The following is a 17885-nucleotide window of genomic DNA, read 5'->3' on the forward strand; positions in this document are numbered from 1 at the left end:
TGAGTGTGTTTGTGTGTGTGTATGTGATAAAAAGCTACAGATTCATTTGTCAGGTTTTGGGGGATTTTTTTATTTTTATTTTTTTTTAGGGTGCTGTTTAATAATTCTGTTTGCAATGCTGTCTGCAGAAGATGCTGTATGACTGCCAGATTCTGCCTGGGTGTGTGCTGCTGGATGTTCAGACCTGACTTTTTTTTAAGTGGATTGCAAAATCTTTTCTGAAACTTTGGGCAAGTTTCCATCCCTTTAGATGCCAGCCCACCGATACAAAAGAAGCTGGGCTGCGCCTCTGGCTGCAGTTACGGGTACAGCTAATTGCACACACGCTCTGCTGCGCAGGAGAATTTTGGTGGCCGGAGCACGGAGCCTTTCTCAGGAGCATCTTCCTCCAGGTAAAGCGACCTCACTGCCTTCAGGAAAGCTACGTTTTGTAGCCGCGATCATACTGAGGGCAGATGAGGCTGCCCAGCAGGCTGGTTTTGTAGCTCAGGTTATAATATATAATAATAACCAAATTATAGTATTCTTCAGACTGGGATAGGCCGAAAGGAAAATGTTTGGAGCAAGCATAACACCAGGAAAAATTAATCTTTCCTAATTTGCCTGCCGTGGGAGGGAGGGAGACGGAAGAGGGACAGGCTTGCAGCCCCCCAGGGCTGGGGGTACCCTCGCTGGCTGTTTCCCGGTGTCTTTCTCTTCCATGAACCCCACTGCTGCCTGGCTGCTCTGGGGCCAAACTCGTTAAACTCCTCTTGAGCTGGGACGGGTTTTGTGCTGGAAATGAGACGGCTGCTGCAGGACTTAAATGGGATTCTGGGGACCTTGTGCCTGGACACAGCTGGGCTGAGTCAAAATCATGTCCCCGCCGTGTCTGGGGTGGCTCTTCCCCGGGGATTGTCCTAATTATTGTCCTTGGAGGCGGTGAAGGATGGAGTGCGTGGGGTCGGGGTGCACAGCCCGGGGCTGGCTGTGGTCACAAGGGGGAAGCATAGGGTGCAAACCCGAGAGGCTGGTGAGCATTGAGGCTCCCGGCTCATCCCACAGCTCCTGCTGCTCCACTACCCCGTGGGCTGTGATGGGAGCACTGGGTACAGCACCAGTTCTGACAGAGGAACTGGCTGCTTTGACATAAAAACTGATGCAAGGCTTTATTTCCCCCCTGGAGTAGAGTAAACAATTCCCTGTATAACAGTAATTGATGACCCATTTTTCATTCTCGTGGCATTGACAGCTGCTGTGTTTGCTGTAAATGAGAAATGATATCCCAATAAATGCTCTGTAGAGATTCCTGTTCTGCTTTGCAGCACGGTATGTCCTTGATGAAGAAAATGAAGATAAATATGTAGAGTGCCACGTTACTTATTCTCAGTATTGGCACAGATCTGCGTGAGCCATCTCTGCCCCCTTTGTTTCCAAGGCTGCCTGGTTTAGAAGTAAGCACGGGTATTTTTAAAAATGTCTCTTCTGTTATAAAGTAGGGAAAAAAGAGACTGAAGGAGTGAGTAATGCAGCCCAGGGTGGTGTAGGAGCCACCACAGACCGTCCCCGGGTGGGGAGGAGGGATGCGGCCATGGGCTCCATCTGATCCCGAGACCCGACCGCGTGCTGCGAGCTGCAGGGATGGGCTGCAGCCTTCCTGCTGGCTTTGGCTTTTGTAGCTCTGGTCTCTGGTGCGGCTGTAGGAGATCCTATCCTGTGGATTTTTAAGGGTGGAAAACCCAGTTCCCCTGGCCGCCCACGAGGCTGGGGCTCTGACATGGCAGGGATGTTTCCTGCCTGTTGGGATGAGCCTGAGCAGCCCCATCGGGTTTAAAAGCATCGATAGTCTTGAGTATTGTCTGCCTGTGCCTCCTTCAAGGAACCGTCCTCTTGATCATCGCCGGAGCACTGACTTGCTGGTGAGATGGAGTGGCCAGGCTGGGGAGGGAAAGCATCCTTGACCCGGTACTGCTCCACGGGAGCCGGGTGGCTGCGGGACACGGCTGCCACAGGCGATGTTAAGAAGGAGAGCATGACTTTATTTTAAAATATATGATCCTAACCAGATCCTCTTACCCCTAATCTGTCCCTAAGACAGGATTCTCTACTTGCCAGAAAAACCTTTTATGTGCAGACTGATGTGAATAGGAGATGATAAGTCACTAATTCTTCAGTGTGTCTGCTCTAACAAGAGCCTTGACTCTTATCTCCTGCAGGGCTGGCAGCCAGGGAGATGTTAATTGTGCTTTAATGTAGCATACATGGCTCTTGACAAAGACTAGTGCTGCAGACATCCCTGGGGCATGTGCGGGGAAGGGGCTGTGCTGCCCATGGAGGCGAGGGGCTCTGCAGGGCACGCAGGGGGTCTGTGCCTGCCTGGAGACCACGGGTTGGGGTCATTTATATGGGGCAGGGCTTGCGGATTCTCCCGTCGCTCCTGCAGCGCGCGGGGCACTTTGTGTCCTGGCCAGGACCCAGCGTGCGGAGGGAGAGGGGACACATCGGGGTGACCCCTCGGAGGAGGCAGCGAGAGGCGAGGGGATGCGGGGCCGACTCCCAGGAGCAGAGCGGATGAGAAACGCCGTCTGCTGCAGGGTACCGCGTTAATCTGCTTTTCGCGGGGTCTGCTGTTGAACTGAGCAGCGAGCGTTGACACGTTATCATCTCTGAAAGGATCTTGGCACCGGGGATCGGTGGCTGACTCTGGAGCGTCTCTGCTGTAGGCAGGAGTGGGCAAGTCCTGGGGAGGAAAAAAAAAAAAATAATAAGGCAGAGGTTTCTATTTTTAGCTGCAGAGTGCAAATGCACAGTGCTGCCGAGGAAATTAATCGCCTGCCCTGGAAGATGAATGGTTGGGTTTTCTCTCCAAGTAGAAGATTTATGGGATGAGGTGGAGGGAACCGTGATGGGGTGTGCTGGCTGCCCGGGTCTCCCCTGGGATGTGTGCCGGCGCTGCTTGGGCACGTCTCTGGTGGTGGCACGGCAGAGCTGTGATTGTGCAGGAGCATCATCCAAGACGTTTCCCAGTGGCCGGGCAGTCCTCCGGCGGGACTCGGCAGAGCTGGAGAGGGAGTGGGCAAGTCCTGGGGAGGAAAAAAAAAAAAATAATAAGGCAGAGGTTTCTATTTTTAGCTGCAGAGTGCAAATGCACAGTGCTGCCGAGGAAATTAATCGCCTGCCCTGGAAGATGAATGGTTGGGTTTTCTCTCCAAGTAGAAGATTTATGGGATGAGGTGGAGGGAACCGTGATGGGGTGTGCTGGCTGCCCGGGTCTCCCCTGGGATGTGTGCCGGCGCTGCTTGGGCACGTCTCTGGTGGTGGCACGGCAGAGCTGTGATTGTGCAGGAGCATCATCCAAGACGTTTCCCAGTGGCCGGGCAGTCCTCCGGCGGGACTCGGCAGAGCTGGAGAGGGACTGTGTCCGGCTGTGGCACAGCCCCGGTAACCACTGTCCCTGCCCAGTCTCGCAGCAGCTTCCCACGGGCTCCAGCACAGCATCGAGCTGTTCCCTTCCCTCTCTTGCAGGGACACTGCTTCTGAAACGTTTTTTTTCTAAGCTGGGGGTGATGGGCTGGCTGTGTTCTCCGTCGAGGCACCGCATGGCCGGGCTGTGCCGGACGCGCTGGCGACGTGGCCGGGAGGAACGCCTGCGCTGCCCCGTGAACTGGGGATGGGCAGAGCAGCCCCACCGTAACGTGCCTTGAAAGCTTGCGTGAAGCCGAGATAAGAGCTCAGCGCTGCTTTTATTGCTCTGGTGTCTGCTCATGGTTGCTGAAACTTAAATATTTGCTCCTGGTTACCGTTTATCTCGCTGAACAGATCTTGATTTCAGAAGCGCAGATCCTTGTGCAATATCAGCCTCCCGCGCTCTTCCTTTTTGTTACCCCCAGCAGAAATAACAACAGGTTTTAAAACCAGCTGCTGCCAGGGCACTTTCTCCAACAAAAGCTTTGGGCGGCTTTTTCCTTGGGGGTCGGATCCATCGCGCCAGCCTCAGGCAGAGCCGCATCCAGGGCTGCCCCGCGGAATCGTGCCGGGGCGTTGGGCACAGCCGCTGTCCCGGTGGCTGAATCCCGGGGAGTGGGGACAGCAGAGCCCAAACCTGCCGGGTGCTCCAAAAAAAAATTGGGTTCGTCGGGGCTGCTGTCGCGCTCCCTGTGCCGTGCCGGGGTCGTGCACAGGCTGTCAGTAATGCAGAGCTGGAGAGTCTGAAAAGCTCCGGCTCCTCACCTGGAGCCCGCTCGAATGGTCCGTAACCCCGAGCCAGACCCTGTTGCCATGTCCCAGTTTCCCAGCACCCCCTGTTTGGGCATCCCCTGTTTGGGCACCCCTATTTTTGAACCTGTGTTCACCGATTTGGGGTTTGTTTGTGTTTTTGGGTTTTTTTTCTCAAATGAAAATGAAATTTTCTCATTTTCAGTCTCAAAAATCACGCAATTTGGCTGCGTTAATGTTGAGGGACCAAGTCTGTAGAGAACTGCTTGTCCTGAGGGAGCAAAGGGGGGGCTTCTCTTCAAGCCCTGACCTTGGCAAAGGGCTGGGCTGTCCCTGAGCCAGGCTGCTGTGGCTGGAGAAGATGCTGAGCTGCCAGGACCAACTTGCTGGCAGCGGCACGCGCCTGTGTGGGGAAACTTCAAGGTTTTAATGAGCAAATTTAATCCAGTGTCCTGCTGTTTTGGGCAGATTTCCATATCGATCCTTAATCTATTTTTTGCAGTCGCTTTTGGAGGTAGCGTTTATTTGTCTGTCTGCTACAGCCCCATCACAACTGCATCCCAGCTCCTCCCTGGCACGGGAGCGTTTGATGCTCGTGGAGGTGGGGGCTCCCCAGGGCTTTGCCAAGTGGGAATTTGGATCTGGGTCCTGCTTTGGCATAGGTTTGGCGTCCCCCAGCGTCCCTTCAGCCAGCTCGCCCCTGCCGTGCTGCTGTTTTCCGCTTGGCTTCCTAAAATAAAGGATGCTCCAATCTATCACCTGCTCCCCGCGTGCTCCCAAGTGGAGATGGGGACCTGGCAACCCACCCGACTCCGGCCGGCGCGTGATGCCGCAGCCCTGATGAAGTTTGCTGGGTGGCTGTGCTGTCAGTCCTGCAGCCCGCAGCAGAGCCGTTACGGCCGCTAATTAACTCAGCCAGTGCCCCAGCCGCCTTCGGCTGGGTATATTTGCGAATTCAATGTTTTCCCCGTTTCACAGGAACTCGCCCCCGGTCGGCCGTGAGGGCTGCCTCCAAAACACACTAATGACATTTGGGGTTTTTTTGATTTTCCATCGTAAAAGTGGAGAGGGGGATGGCCGGGGGCCAGACCCCCGCTGGGGGGGGACATCCCCGCTGGCTCTGGGGACGAGCCCACCACAGCAGAGGCACTGGTGCAGCCACAGCCCCTGGCAGCAGTGATGGGGACGGGTGCCCTCAGTCCCTGCTGGGACCCTGCAGCCCCCAAGTTTCTCTCCTCTCCCCCTCTCCAGGCGATGGTTTGGGGAGGAGTGGGGCTGTGGGCCAGGCACGCCAGGGTCCCTCGGACGGTCCTCAAATGCTGCTCGTCCCCTTTTTCCTCTTTGGCACCGTGCATGCTGGGCTGCAGCCATGCCCGGGACGTGCCATGCCTCGCAGTGCCCACCTGAGCAGGGGGATGCTCTGGCGGGTGTTGGTGGGTGCTCTTGGGCAGCATCACTTGAGCCAGCACCCATGAGAGGTGTTTGGGAGCCAGGGTGAGGGTTCCCCTTGGTGGAGCCTGAGTGGTGTCAGCGAGCAGCTTTCCGTTTGTCAGATTAATTGTGAACTGAGTTAATCCATGTATTTGATTTAATTTTTAAGGCTTTAATTAATGAGCTAATGCGTGGAAAATCTGGGGAGTGGCTGGGTTGTTGTGCGATTGCTGACCCTGGGTTACACTGCAGCCTTTCCGGCATGGGCTCTGGTGCCTGCGGAGGGGCTGGGATGTGCCGGTCACTCCCGGTGTGGTTCACCAGCACCATGGGGACCCTGTGGACCCGGGGGGAGCAGCATTACCCAGACTGATGAGCTGACCCGAGAGCAGCACGGGGGCACCTTGGTTTGGGTGGGAACATCGTCCGTCTCGGGGTGCACGTTTCAGGGAGCAGCATAGTTTCACCCTCTCATGGGCACCTTCTCCTCCCTCCTCTCTACCTCCAAATGGCCGCTCTTGTGCCACGGTCGCTGGGGCAGGATCGCACCGGAGCTGCAGCCAGCGGAGCTGTTGGTGTGTTGATAATGCTGCTCTTAATTGAGGACCATCTGCACTTGGTAATTTAATTTTTTCCCTGCATCTGCAAGGTTCCAACTTTATTTATCTGATGTCCTGAGGATTATTTAACTTACGAGCATCATGTTCCTCCAACAAAGGCACTCCAGGCATTCCACTGCTGCCCCTGCTAGAAAATATTTCAATAACATTGTCAAAGCCCCAGGAAAGAGGAAACATAAAAACTGAAATTGCAAAGGGCGACAACAGAGCTGAGTTGCGGGGACGGCTTTCCTGCCTGCTTCTGCGTAGCGGGTGGCCTGCTGTGAGTATTACCTCTATTACATTAAGCTGTGCAAGATTAAGAACAAGCCCTGAACAACACGACCCCTCTCATTGTGATCAGGCCTGGCAGCGCTGGCAGTGTATTTCATGTTTCAGTGCATTGACACACGTCGTCTTTTGTCTTTGGATGCTTATTAGTCATGAAGCCCCCCAGCTGTGCCTTTGAAGGGCTGTGAGTGTGGAATTGAACTGCGGCTCCTTAAAAAAATAATAATAATTGGAAGCTGGGAAGACTATTAGCCATGGTGTGGGGGAAGATTTGGGCATCTGGTTCACGTGGCACCGACAAGAGCCGTTGTGTTGCTGGTGGCAGCCTCTGCCTTTTCCCACCCCGCTCCTCCCACCTCCTGCTCGGCTTCTTCTACCACATTTTGCAGCCACGCTGGGCTTGGGGGCAGGCAGGGATGCAGGCAGGGATGCAGGCAGAAGCCATTGCTCTGGGTGGCTCCGGCTCCATCACCTGCCTGCAGGAGCATCCCCGCAACTACTTGCCCCAAAACACCGCTCTGTTCCACACCAAAACCTCGGGAAATCCTTTTTTTTCCCCCCACCCAGTCCAGCAGCACCTGGGTTGACGTACAGACTTTAATTAGGTTTAAGCATTTCCCCCCCATAAAATGTAGGTCAGTCGTAATTAGTATGAATCCCGCTGCTGCCAGCTTTGCTTTTAATTAAGCTCCTGAAGTGGAGGTCGATGCATGAGGTGCAGCACCGGAGCTTCAGCTTTTTCGGCTGCTCACCAAATGCTTTGTGGTTGCTTCAGCTCAACTGGTCCAGGGCTGTGTTTTCCCTCCCTCCCTCCCTCCTGATTGCGGTGGCCGGTCACCCCTGGAGCGTGGCCACTCTGGGGACATGGCCGTGTCGCCGGGCACAACTGCCCCTCGGCACACGCTCTCCTCCGAGCTGGAGGTGCTGGTGCAGCTGTCAGGGAAGGGCACTTGTTTGGTGTGTTTTTTCATGTGAAGCTTAGAGTGCCGTCATCCCTCGTCATCATCCATCACACCAAGCATCCTCGTCCCCTGCGAGACCTGCTGGCGCTTGTGCCGAGATCCGGAGCGGCTGGACGCTCTGGAGCCAACAGGGAAACACAGAGTGTTTTCCTGCCTCTGCAGCTCCTGGCGCGGTCCCTGGTGCGGTCCCTGGCAGGTGGCATTGGTGGCTGGTTGTCACTGGCTGGGGGCGGGGTTTGGGTGAGGATCGCGCTGGTGCGGAGCCCGGGGCTCCCAGCCCCTGTGGTTTGCAGGATGTGCCGGCACCTCCGGTGCGGCACCGCGACCTGTGGTAGGACCTGGGGTTTTGGAGGGCGAGTTGATCTTAGAAATTGGATCTTCTGCAGCAAGTACATCTGCCCTGTCTCACCCGTGAAAGGGTGCCCAGCAGCGCGGTTCTCCATCCGCTGGGATGCCGGCGAAGGTGCAGCTTCTCCGCTTGGATTTGCTCAGCGCCGTTTGCTGTGGTGTTTCCACCCCGGGGGCGTCTCGCCTGGAGTGGCCGCGCTTGCCCAGAAGCCGGTGTGCGGAGGCGTTGGGGGCTGGGGAGCATGTCACGGCAGCGGGGACCCTCGGTTTTAAGCACTTCAAGCCATTGGTGTCCTCAGCTTTGCATCCTGGGGCAAACCTCGGCCCCGTGTGCAGGGCACGGCAGCCGATCTCGAGCCCCCGACCAGTTCCCCGAGCCCCCGGCCAGCTCCCTGAGCCCTTTTCGGCTCCTCCACCCCGCAGCCTGGCTACCTATTTTTACCGCTGTGGGGCTGTGAATCACTCCGCTCCCTCGTCTCCGTTGCTGCCTTTGAAGGTATTTATAAACCACCATCGTCTCCCCTGCGCCTGCTTTAGCAGACTGTGTAAATTTAGTGCTCTGGCTCACTCCTGCCCTCTCCTCCTCGCCCGTATCCTCGCTGTTCAGCGAGCGTAGATGTGCAGCAGCCGAGATGCTCCCTCTGCCCTAATTAAAAATAGCAAAACAGCAATGAAGAGCCTAGCCAGCACCGTCCTAGGGGGTGATGCCGGGTGCCGGCATCCTGAGGTGCCCGGTACTTGGTGCTGAGCGGCATGGGATGCGCGGGGATGGCTCTCGGCACGTGTGTGCTGCTGTTTGCCTGGGAGCATATTTGCCTGGGATTTAAATTGGTGATCGCCGGAGAGTGAATGGCTGCCCTGTCCCGCCGGGTGCACCGTTCCCTGGCGGTGTTTTCATCACGTCCTACTGATTACTGTGCTAATTTCTGTGGATCGAGCAGGCAAATTAATCTCTTCTTTGCTCCTTCCCCTGGGACTGTTGGATCGTTAGGATTGTGTTTGATTAAAGTTTGGAGAGCCTGGTGCAGCTCGCCGGGCCGGCGGTCTCTCTGGGATGCGGTCAGGATGTGTCCCCTGCCCTCGCTGGCTGGCACAGCTGCCCGGAGGGGCACCGGTGGGCTCCCCCCGCGGCCCCACACTGCTCCCGGCTCTGCTGGGAGCTGCTCCGGGCGGTCACAAAAGGTATCCTGTTGGCTTTGGAGAAAATCCCGCAGAGCAGCGTGGAGGGGCACTGCCCCCTCTCCTCCTCCTTCCCACCTTCCCTGCTAAAAATAAGCAAAACAGGGAAAAAAAAACCCCAAAAACATAAACAACCCCAAACCTGAGAGAAAACGGTGCTCACTGGGAGAAAAATGGGTACAAACAGCAGGAAGAGGAGTTATTTTTAAGTTGCTGACTGAATGTGGAGTAGTTGGCTGTGTTTTTTGAAGGCCATTAAGATGGGATGCTGGTGCTCATTAATTTATTGCCAGAGGTCTTCTAGCCCGAGCCACACACTGCACTAAATCAGCCTTGCAGACGCGAGGATTTAAGTATCCAAATAGATGTAGCTTGCAGCAGATGCAAGACTACTGGCTGGGCCACAGTGCAAACGGCTCCAACAGGCGCTGGGACCAATGTCCGCAAGTTTGAAAAGCGGGGAGAGGAGATCAGCCCAAGGGTTTGGGGGGGAAACGCTGCCCAGGATGGGGGACTGGGGTGCACATGTCTCCCCGGGGTCCTCGGCATCCCACAGCCGCACTCACCCCTCACCGCCTTTTCTCTTCTCTTGCAGAATAAGGTGCTGACGGTGGATGGGGTGAAGGTGAAGTTGCAGGTACGTCCCTGTGTCCCCGGTAGCAGCTCACTCACTCCCCCTGCGTGTTTGGGACTCCCCTTGGCAGAGGAGCACCCCAGAAGCGGGTCCCCCATCTCCATCCTTTGCTGTCATCCCAGGACAGCCTTACGAGCTATTTTGGCTGTTCTGTCCCCTGGGCAGGAGCCTGCTTGAGGCTGGGGGCTGTTCTGGCCGCGGGGACCCCCGTCCCAGCCCGCCTGCCTCCTCGCTGCTCGGTGGCTGTGGCTGGAGCTGGTGAGACCGGGGAAGCACCTGCAGTTTGCCGGGCGTTTCCAGGCAGCTCCTGCTTTGGGAGAGCTGGAGGATGGTGAGAGGGATGGAGATCCTCCGAAAGGATGTGTCTCCTCTGGCTCAGCCTGCATCCAGCCCATGGGACTTGCAGGAGGCTTTACGTCCCCCCGCAGCCAGAGCCTCTCCAGCCCCCCGAGACCCAACCGTTTCTCTGACCCCTTTGCCAGGAGCTCAATAACGACATTAGCGCTGATCTTCCCCCGACAGCAGCGTGGCACTCTGCAAACGTATTGCTGCATTAAAAACTGATAAATTAAATTAGCGGGTCCCCACGCATCCATCTGCTGGATGGATTTTCCGATTAAGGGACATGTCAGGGGCCCTTTGCCATGCACCATCGTCTCCGTGCGCTGAGGAGTGGGGAGGTGCTGCTTCAATATTTATTGCACTTGTCATTTTTCCTATTACTGCCCCTGGAAGCAAAAGGCTGAAGAAACTTCCCGGGGTTGCACCGTGCCGTTTGGTTGGGTGGTGGCTTTGGTGCTGGATGGGGTCCCTCAGCCCAGGCAGTGGCTGCTCATGGCTGACCCCTTTGCTCCCATCTACCTTCCAGATCTGGGACACGGCCGGGCAGGAGCGCTTCCGCAGTGTCACCCATGCCTACTACCGGGATGCCCACGGTAAGCACGGCCACCTCTGCTTCCCAGGGGAGACCCCCCTCCCGCCGGCTCTTCGGGGCCCTGAGCCGTGACCCCAGGGCAGGTGAGTCGGGAATCACCGGAGCCGTTTCCCCGTAGGAAGCAGCCACCGAGGATGGAGGAGCCTCGGCGTGTCGAGGTGCAAAACCCAGGAGTCTGAGGCATTGCCTGTGGTGGATTTAAGCATGTTGCTTTATATTTTACAGCAGGGACCTCCGTGGCGCTTTAACACCTGCGCTGCCTCGGGGAACGGTGCAGGGCAAGCTCTGAGCCGTGGGCTCTGCTTGGCTCTGCTCCTGCCCGGCACCACACCACCGGCACTAATGCACCGTCCCTCTCTCCGCAGCCCTGCTCCTGCTCTACGATGTCACCAACAAAGCATCATTTGACAACATCCAGGTACGGTGGCCCCTCCTGCCTCTCCCTTGTGTGCGATGGGCTGGGTCACGGTTGCGGATCAGCCCCGGGGAGGGGGTACGTGCTGCAGGAGATGCGTGTTGGAGGTGTGAACCGTGATTGTTTCCAGAAGGGCTGTGGTTAACACCGAACGCCTGTCTGATGGTGGGTCTGCCTACGAGGACACCAGAGGACAGGCAGAGGTGGTTTTCACTTTCAGAGCAAATGAAAGGGCTGATGGATTCACTTCACTGGCAAATTAATGCTGTGTGTAATTACAGCACCAGCTGGAGAATTTGCTCCATTAAACGAGCATGGGCAGCTTTACAGAGCGAGGTGCTTCCTCGTCCTCCTCTGCACTTTTGGGACCCAATGGGTCGGTCTTGGGCACCGGATTGCCCCCACCCGCCTTAGTGCCAAACCTGAGCAGGGCAGAGGGTCGCACCCCGCTGCGTGCTCCTCGCCCCCCCTAGACCTGCCCTTCCTGATGGCTTTTGTGGGGGTCCCTCGTGCTGTCCGAGTCTGCCCCCTCCCCGCAGACCCGGCCCCCTCGGCCAACCCTGATCCCCCATGCGGGTGTTTCGGGGGTGCTGGGGAGCAGTGTTGGAGCAGAGGGCTCCCTTAAATCTGGCAGAGTCGGGGGGAGAGCAGCAGGCATGTCGTTGTGGGGGCGGGAAAGGAGGACCTGGCCTTGGCCTCCCCTCACCGGACCCGTGTGGCTGATGGGGGCCACCTACGGCGACGCCAGCAGAGCCTGCCGCACGCCCGGGGAGCAATTAGCCCTGAATGAATAGGACGTAATTGCTCATGTCCCGGACTCAGAGTACACTGTGTGCGTCTGCGGCGAGCAGGCTGTGCGCCCGCAAAAACACCCTGTTCAATAGCACAGGAGGTGCCGTGGCAGCATTAACAGCCCGCGGTGGGGAGTGGGGGGCCGTCATCTGCCACATCAGCTCCTGGGGGTCCTGCACCACTGTCACCCTGGGTGCCTGGAGCTGTCCCTGCTCCAGAGCATCCTTCCATCAGCACCCCACGCCTCCCACCCCCCTGCACCCGCAGTCCCGTGGTGAGGGACAGGGCACGTCCTGCCACCCTGTTGCTATGTTGCCGGCACCGGGAATGGTTCCTGCAAGCTGGCACTGACCAGCGGTGGCTTTTTCCAGCCTGAGGAGCTGGATGGCTTGAGCAAGGTGTCTGCTTGCCGGGTGTAATGGAGAGTGAGTGCTGGTCGTTAACCAGGCTGTGGGTCTGCACTGAAGTCGTGATCCTTCAACGAGATGGAAAATCACTTGGAGGTTTCATACTGATGGGTAACACAGCCCCGTCTGCAGCGTCAGCTCTCCCAGCCTTCTGGGACATGGGAGGGACGGCTGTGGGAGGGACGGCCATGGGGCACGTGTGGCCCCGGCAGGGAGAAACAAGCACCCAGGGCGAATGGGAGGCACTGGAAGGAGTGATGGAGGGGGAGCAGTGCCAGAAGGGAGGCGGGGGGGTTGTAAGGAGTGACTGAGTGTCCCTTGGACCAACCCATCCATGGAGCTGAGTGCCCTGAGCTCAGCCCAGCTGTAATGGGGTCGCGGGGCTGCGCGCACATGTGTCGGGCTCCCATGTATCGACAGTGACGGGCTCTAATCCCGAATCATCCCTCGCTTCCCATGGAGGGGGAGCAGTGCCAGAAGGGAGGCGGGGGGGGTTGTAAGGAGTGACTGAGTGTCCCTTGGACCAACCCATCCATGGAGCTGAGTGCCCTGAGCTCAGCCCAGCTGTAATGGGGTCGCGGGGCTGCGCGCACATGTGTCGGGCTCCCATGTATCGACAGTGACGGGCTCTAATCCCGAATCATCCCTCGCTTCCCTGGTCGGCTGGGTGCTGATGCAGGATGCTGCAGGGTGAGGAGCAGTGGTGACACGGGGATGCAATGAGCCCAGCGTTGGCGCTCGAAGCTGGGGCACGGGCTGCAGCAAGCGGCTGCTCACACTGCGGGGTCAGGGATTACAGGGAATTAGGGCAGGTTTGATTAGATTAGGCTGGATTAGAGGGCAGGGAAGCCACCCCATGTCTTGGGAAGGCAGGTTCAGCCTCCTGCTGGGATGAGTGTGCTCAGCACGGGAGCAGCACGTGCAGGAGACAGGCATGGGGCATGTCCCAGAGCAAACCCCCAGCCTTATCCTCCAAAAGGAGATTTAGTCTTAACGTCCCAACCGAGGGGGAATTTGGGTTGAAGTCCTACGAGCGCCTGTGATCAGATGGAGCAGGCAGCAGGGTTGAAAGGCAGCTGTTATCCTTGAAAACCGGTGACTGGTCAGCAGTCAACGTGAGGTGCTCAGCTTGCTCGGCAAAGCGGGTGCCCCAGGGCTCGGTGGCACCCCAGGGCACCCGCTCGTCCCCGGGGCCGAGTCCCTGGCTGCTGGCTGGCTTCTCCTGCCAAACCGTGGGGAAGGAGGCAGCTCCTCTCCCCAGGGCGCTGCTGAATCACGGGGGGTCTGCGGGACCGGCTGCTCCCTGCCTGCAGCTCCTGCCCCGCACAGCCGAGTTTCTGAGCTGGGCTTTTCATTTTGCATGTAGCCCCCAGCCACCTCCTCCCTGTGTCCACGTAACACCCCCGGGCATTGCTCAGGGACAGCACCATTTCCCACGGTGGGTGCCGGGTTCCCATGACTGGGGCAGCCCAACATCCTTCCTCCTCCTCTTCCTCGTCCTCCAGGAGCTGTTGCTAACCCCTCTCTCTGGCTGTCTCCCTCCAGGCTTGGCTGACAGAGATTCATGAATACGCGCAGCAAGACGTGGTCCTCATGTTACTGGGAAACAAGGTGAGCCTGGCCCCGTCTTCACCAGCACCTCCTTTTCCTCCACTGATGGTCCCACGATGGAGCCACGCTGCAGCCATGGACAGGGGAGCCTGGGAGGGCATAAGGGGACATGGGGATTGCCTACTGCTGACCTTCCAAATCATCCCAAATTGCTTTGTCGTTACTTTTGGCAGGTGGATTCAGCGCAGGACAGAGTAGTGAAAAGGGAAGATGGAGAAAAATTAGCCAAGGTACGTGAGGTGTCTGTCTGCTGCAGCAGAGTCGGTTGTTCCATGCTCTAATGGGGGATGTGCGAGTACAACTTGTAATTGATGATGTACACCAGTGAAATGGTTAACTGGAGACCAGTCTGACCAAAAATGCATCTGGGAGCACTTTGCTTTTCTTCCCTTGTCTTGCTCTCCTCTTCCTCCTCATCTGCTCTTCTTCCTTTAAGCTTCCACGAATGGTTTTCACTTCTTTGTCCTCAAAAATTATTTCTGAAGTTGTATAAGAAACACCTGAGCTGTGAAACGCTCAGCTTTCCTGCCCACCATGGCAGAGCCCCTCTCCCAGGAGGGATATGAGCTCCTGCAGCAGACACCAATGTTGACCGGGGCTCAGTGCAAGCTGGGAGCTCCTGAGCCCCTGGGGACACCCTGGGTGACATTTCTGATGCTGCTGTGTCTCGTCCCGCAGGAGTACGGCGTGCCCTTTATGGAGACCAGCGCAAAAAGCGGCCTCAATGTTGAATTAGCGTTCACAGCCATTGCAAAGTAAGTGACTGGTGAGGTGGCCGTCCTGGGCACCTCTGCGGCGGGGGGGGACAGCAGTCTTTGAGATAAAGGCTGGCACTGTCACCCACCTTCTCATTCCCTGGGCTCCCACCTCCAGCTCTTGGGCTGGCAAGTACTTGCCATCTCACGTGAGCTGTGAAGCATCTCATCAGGGGGAGCTTTAGCAAACCATCTAGACCGAGTCGAGTTCAACTGAGCTGGGCCAGGCAGACCAGAAGTGGGCAGCCGAGGCACAAAGGTAGTGTGTTTTTCCCCTTCCCGCAGGGAACTGAAGCACAGGTCCATGAAGCTGCCCAACGAGCCCAAATTCAAGCTCCACGACTACGTGAAGAAGGAAGTGAGAGGCTCGGGCTGCTGCAGGTCCTAATGCGCTCGGTGCATTTGTACAGAGACTCATGCCAAGTGTTTGTGCGCCGCGCTCTCTCCTCGTGGACAATGTGTGCATGTCTGTCTGTCGCGTCTGTATCTGCCTAACAGGTGAGCTGAGACATGGGGAAGCAGCAGCAGAAAAAGCTCTCTCGGTCGGGGCGGACGCTGCCGCGTGCCAGGCGCTGCTCCCCGAGCCCCCATCACATCCATCCGCACCGCGAGCCCTCTGGCCGGTCGCTCCCGCCTGGCTCGCAGCCGCTTGTCCCCATGCGGGTGGGAGGTGGGCATTCGGGAAGGGACTGGGGTGGGTGAGCTGTTGCTGTCGTGCCCTCCAGGGCCGGGGCAGTCGGTAGACCTGGCTGTCTCTGCCCATTCAGCAGCAGCCAGGAGCGATATGAGGCTTCTTTAACGTCAGTAAGAATTACGGTGTCACTTAAGGGGAATGAACGCCTTCTCCCCACCAAACATCTGGGTAGGAAAAAGTCCTGAATTCCCTTTTCTTTCCCCGCGTACCTGGAATTCAACTGTTCAGAGCCCTGGTCCAGGGCACACAGGAGAGCCTTGTTCGCGAGGCAACCATTTTTGTAGTTGCTTACTGATGTCTGTCCATCTTTCATGTGGTGTAACACACCTCCTCGATGAAGGTTTCTCCTCTTCCCCGCAGACGACAAGAGCTTAGCTTGTCTGTTTGAGTAAGCTCCTGCTAACCTATCTGTTGTACAGAGATTCCTGAATGTTTATCTGTTCGGTAAAGGCTTTGGTTCTCTTACTACTGCCGTTTCTAGTACTTTAATTGAGAAGAAATCTGATGTATTGCAGCTTAAATACCTTCATGTACGTGTGATAGCGTTTTTAGACTGCAACAATGCTTTGATATCTTCAAAGTTCCCTTGGGACAGCTCTTTCTGTTAACTGAAGAAAGCTGGGGGGATGCTGTAGGCATTGATTTCAGGGGTTTCAGACTCTTCTGCCAGCTCTCTTCAATGGACTCCTCACTCCTTTGGTCTGTGTCAGGCATTTGGCTTTTCTTTTTTTTTTGTTGTTGTTGTTTTTTTCTTTCTAAAGCTGCAGGTCTAAGTACAAATTTGAATTTGGATGAAGCGTTTGGCCTTGGGCAATTTTCTTCTTTGAAAATTCCACACGCACGACCAGGTGCCCACTGCACCGAACCTCCGCGCGCTGCCCTAAATGGGCCGCTTTTAAAATAAAATAACCCATCCTTCCCTCTCCGGCCGCCAGCCAAGCAGCAGCTCTCTCAGCAGTTGGTTCAGACGCCTCTGCCCCTTGTTTTGCTTGGGGTGTTACCTCCAGCTCCGGGGGGGTGTTAGCTCCAGCGCTGCATTCCTGACGTGCACAAAGACCCTGTGCGGCTGCTGCGTGCGATTCAGGCAGGCAGGGACTCCTCAGAGCTACACTCCTCAGTCAGCTACAGTAAAACGAGCAGCTACTGCCTAAAGTGGGTCCAGCACAATAACAGCATGAAAAAGGATCCTAAAATAAACCTACTGAGAACAGAGCATTTTTTTTCCTAAATAGCTTTTTAGGGAGAAGCAAGTCTTTCAACTGTCTGATTTAAATTTTATTTAAATTATTTATTGAAAACCTGTTCCTGCAGGAATATTTGCAGCGCACGGGCTGGAGCAGACCCCTGCTGCCAGCGTCAGCACCGCAGGAGCAGGCAGGTGAGCTGCGCTGGCAGCAGCGAGCAGGGGTGGTGCGGGAATGGCAGTCAGGGTGTCCCCCGTCCCGACACGTCCCACCTCAGCAGCAGTGCTCCCCACAGATCCAAGGGGACAGCCAGCACTGGCACAGCTGCTCCCACCGGAGCAGCAGCCATCCGTTCCTCAGCCAGGACTTTCTCTGAAGTAACCAGAACAACTTTCTTCACCTTTACCTGCTCTAAAAGGTGGTCATGCCCTGCTGCAAGCGCTCTCTTTTAAGATATGGTTGCAAGTAGCAACAGAACACAGGGGCGGCTCTGCAAGTTATTCAGGCACTGTCAAGAAGTGTGCAGGAATCTGTAAAACCCGCTGTTTCACACTGCTTTGGTGAGCTTTGCTGTGCCCCTGTGGCTGCTACTCGACCAGCGTCTCCTACATGAAGCTGCTTATCTTAACAGCCACCTCCATTCTCATTCTGGGCTGCGTAGCACACACTTGCTGGCTGAGGTTAAGGCAAAAAAAAAAAAAAAGGGGACAGGGATTTTCTCTAGTCTTGAGCTTACAAAGTACCAGTATTTGGTATCCCAGCTGTGCAGGGAAGGGCAAGCCCAGCAGAGAGGCACAGAAAAGGAGTCGGGCAGCTCCAATCCCTGACCTGTGCCCAGGTCTGCCTTCGGCATTGTGTTTTCTCAGCCTCTCCTTAGCAGTGCAGCAGCAGCCCCCGTCCCGAGGGGCCTGTCACTGCACAGACACCCTACCCCAGAAGCTACAGGGAATCTCCCAGAAGGCAAAAATAAGCAGCAGTATTCTTAATGCCCCCATCAGATCGCTGCTTTCCCTCTTCCTTGCAAGGCAGGAGAGCCTTGTGACTCGTCTTGAAGAAAAAGCTGGCAACTCTCAGCTTACTTCTTCAGTGTGGGACCAAAACCAATTTCAAAACTAATTTAAATAAGGAAGACGTTAATGCTACCCTTTGGAATACCTTAAATATGCCTGTTGGGAGCTAACTCTACAGCAGAGACATCACAACTGCATTGGGGCTATCAGACCTAAACTTTAAGGCACTCAGCCGGCATCTCTCCCAGTCACAAGTTCCCTCTATGTGACTGGTCTCCCAGTGCCTGCACACTGGCCTTGCCCTAAAGCTCTTCCTCAGACTCTTATTTGGCATCTTCTTACATGGGCCTTTACTGCCACCAAGCGACAAGGAATTAATTGTTCAGTGCATTCAAACAAGACAGGACTCAGCATTATGTGCAACTTCTCATTTTTGCTGGCTCTT

General features: G+C 56.2%; 1 protein-coding gene across 1 annotated transcript in view; it reads left to right on the plus strand.

Moving 5' to 3' along the window:
- Nucleotides 1-14940, plus strand: part of RAB26 (RAB26, member RAS oncogene family) — a 28267-nt gene extending 13327 nt beyond the window's left edge. The window contains exons 2-8 of the mRNA XM_009894701.1: nt 9600-9641; nt 10507-10573; nt 10938-10990; nt 13732-13797; nt 13971-14027; nt 14476-14552; nt 14838-14940. Of these exons, the coding sequence (XP_009893003.1) occupies nt 9600-9641; nt 10507-10573; nt 10938-10990; nt 13732-13797; nt 13971-14027; nt 14476-14552; nt 14838-14940 (465 nt within the window). The remainder of the gene's footprint in view (nt 1-9599; nt 9642-10506; nt 10574-10937; nt 10991-13731; nt 13798-13970; nt 14028-14475; nt 14553-14837) is intronic.
- Nucleotides 14941-17885: the final 2945 nt, after the last annotated feature.

Source organism: Charadrius vociferus, unplaced genomic scaffold, assembly GCF_000708025.1.
Source record: "Charadrius vociferus isolate BGI_N301 unplaced genomic scaffold, ASM70802v2 scaffold600, whole genome shotgun sequence".
Taxonomy (NCBI): Eukaryota; Metazoa; Chordata; class Aves; order Charadriiformes; family Charadriidae; genus Charadrius; species Charadrius vociferus.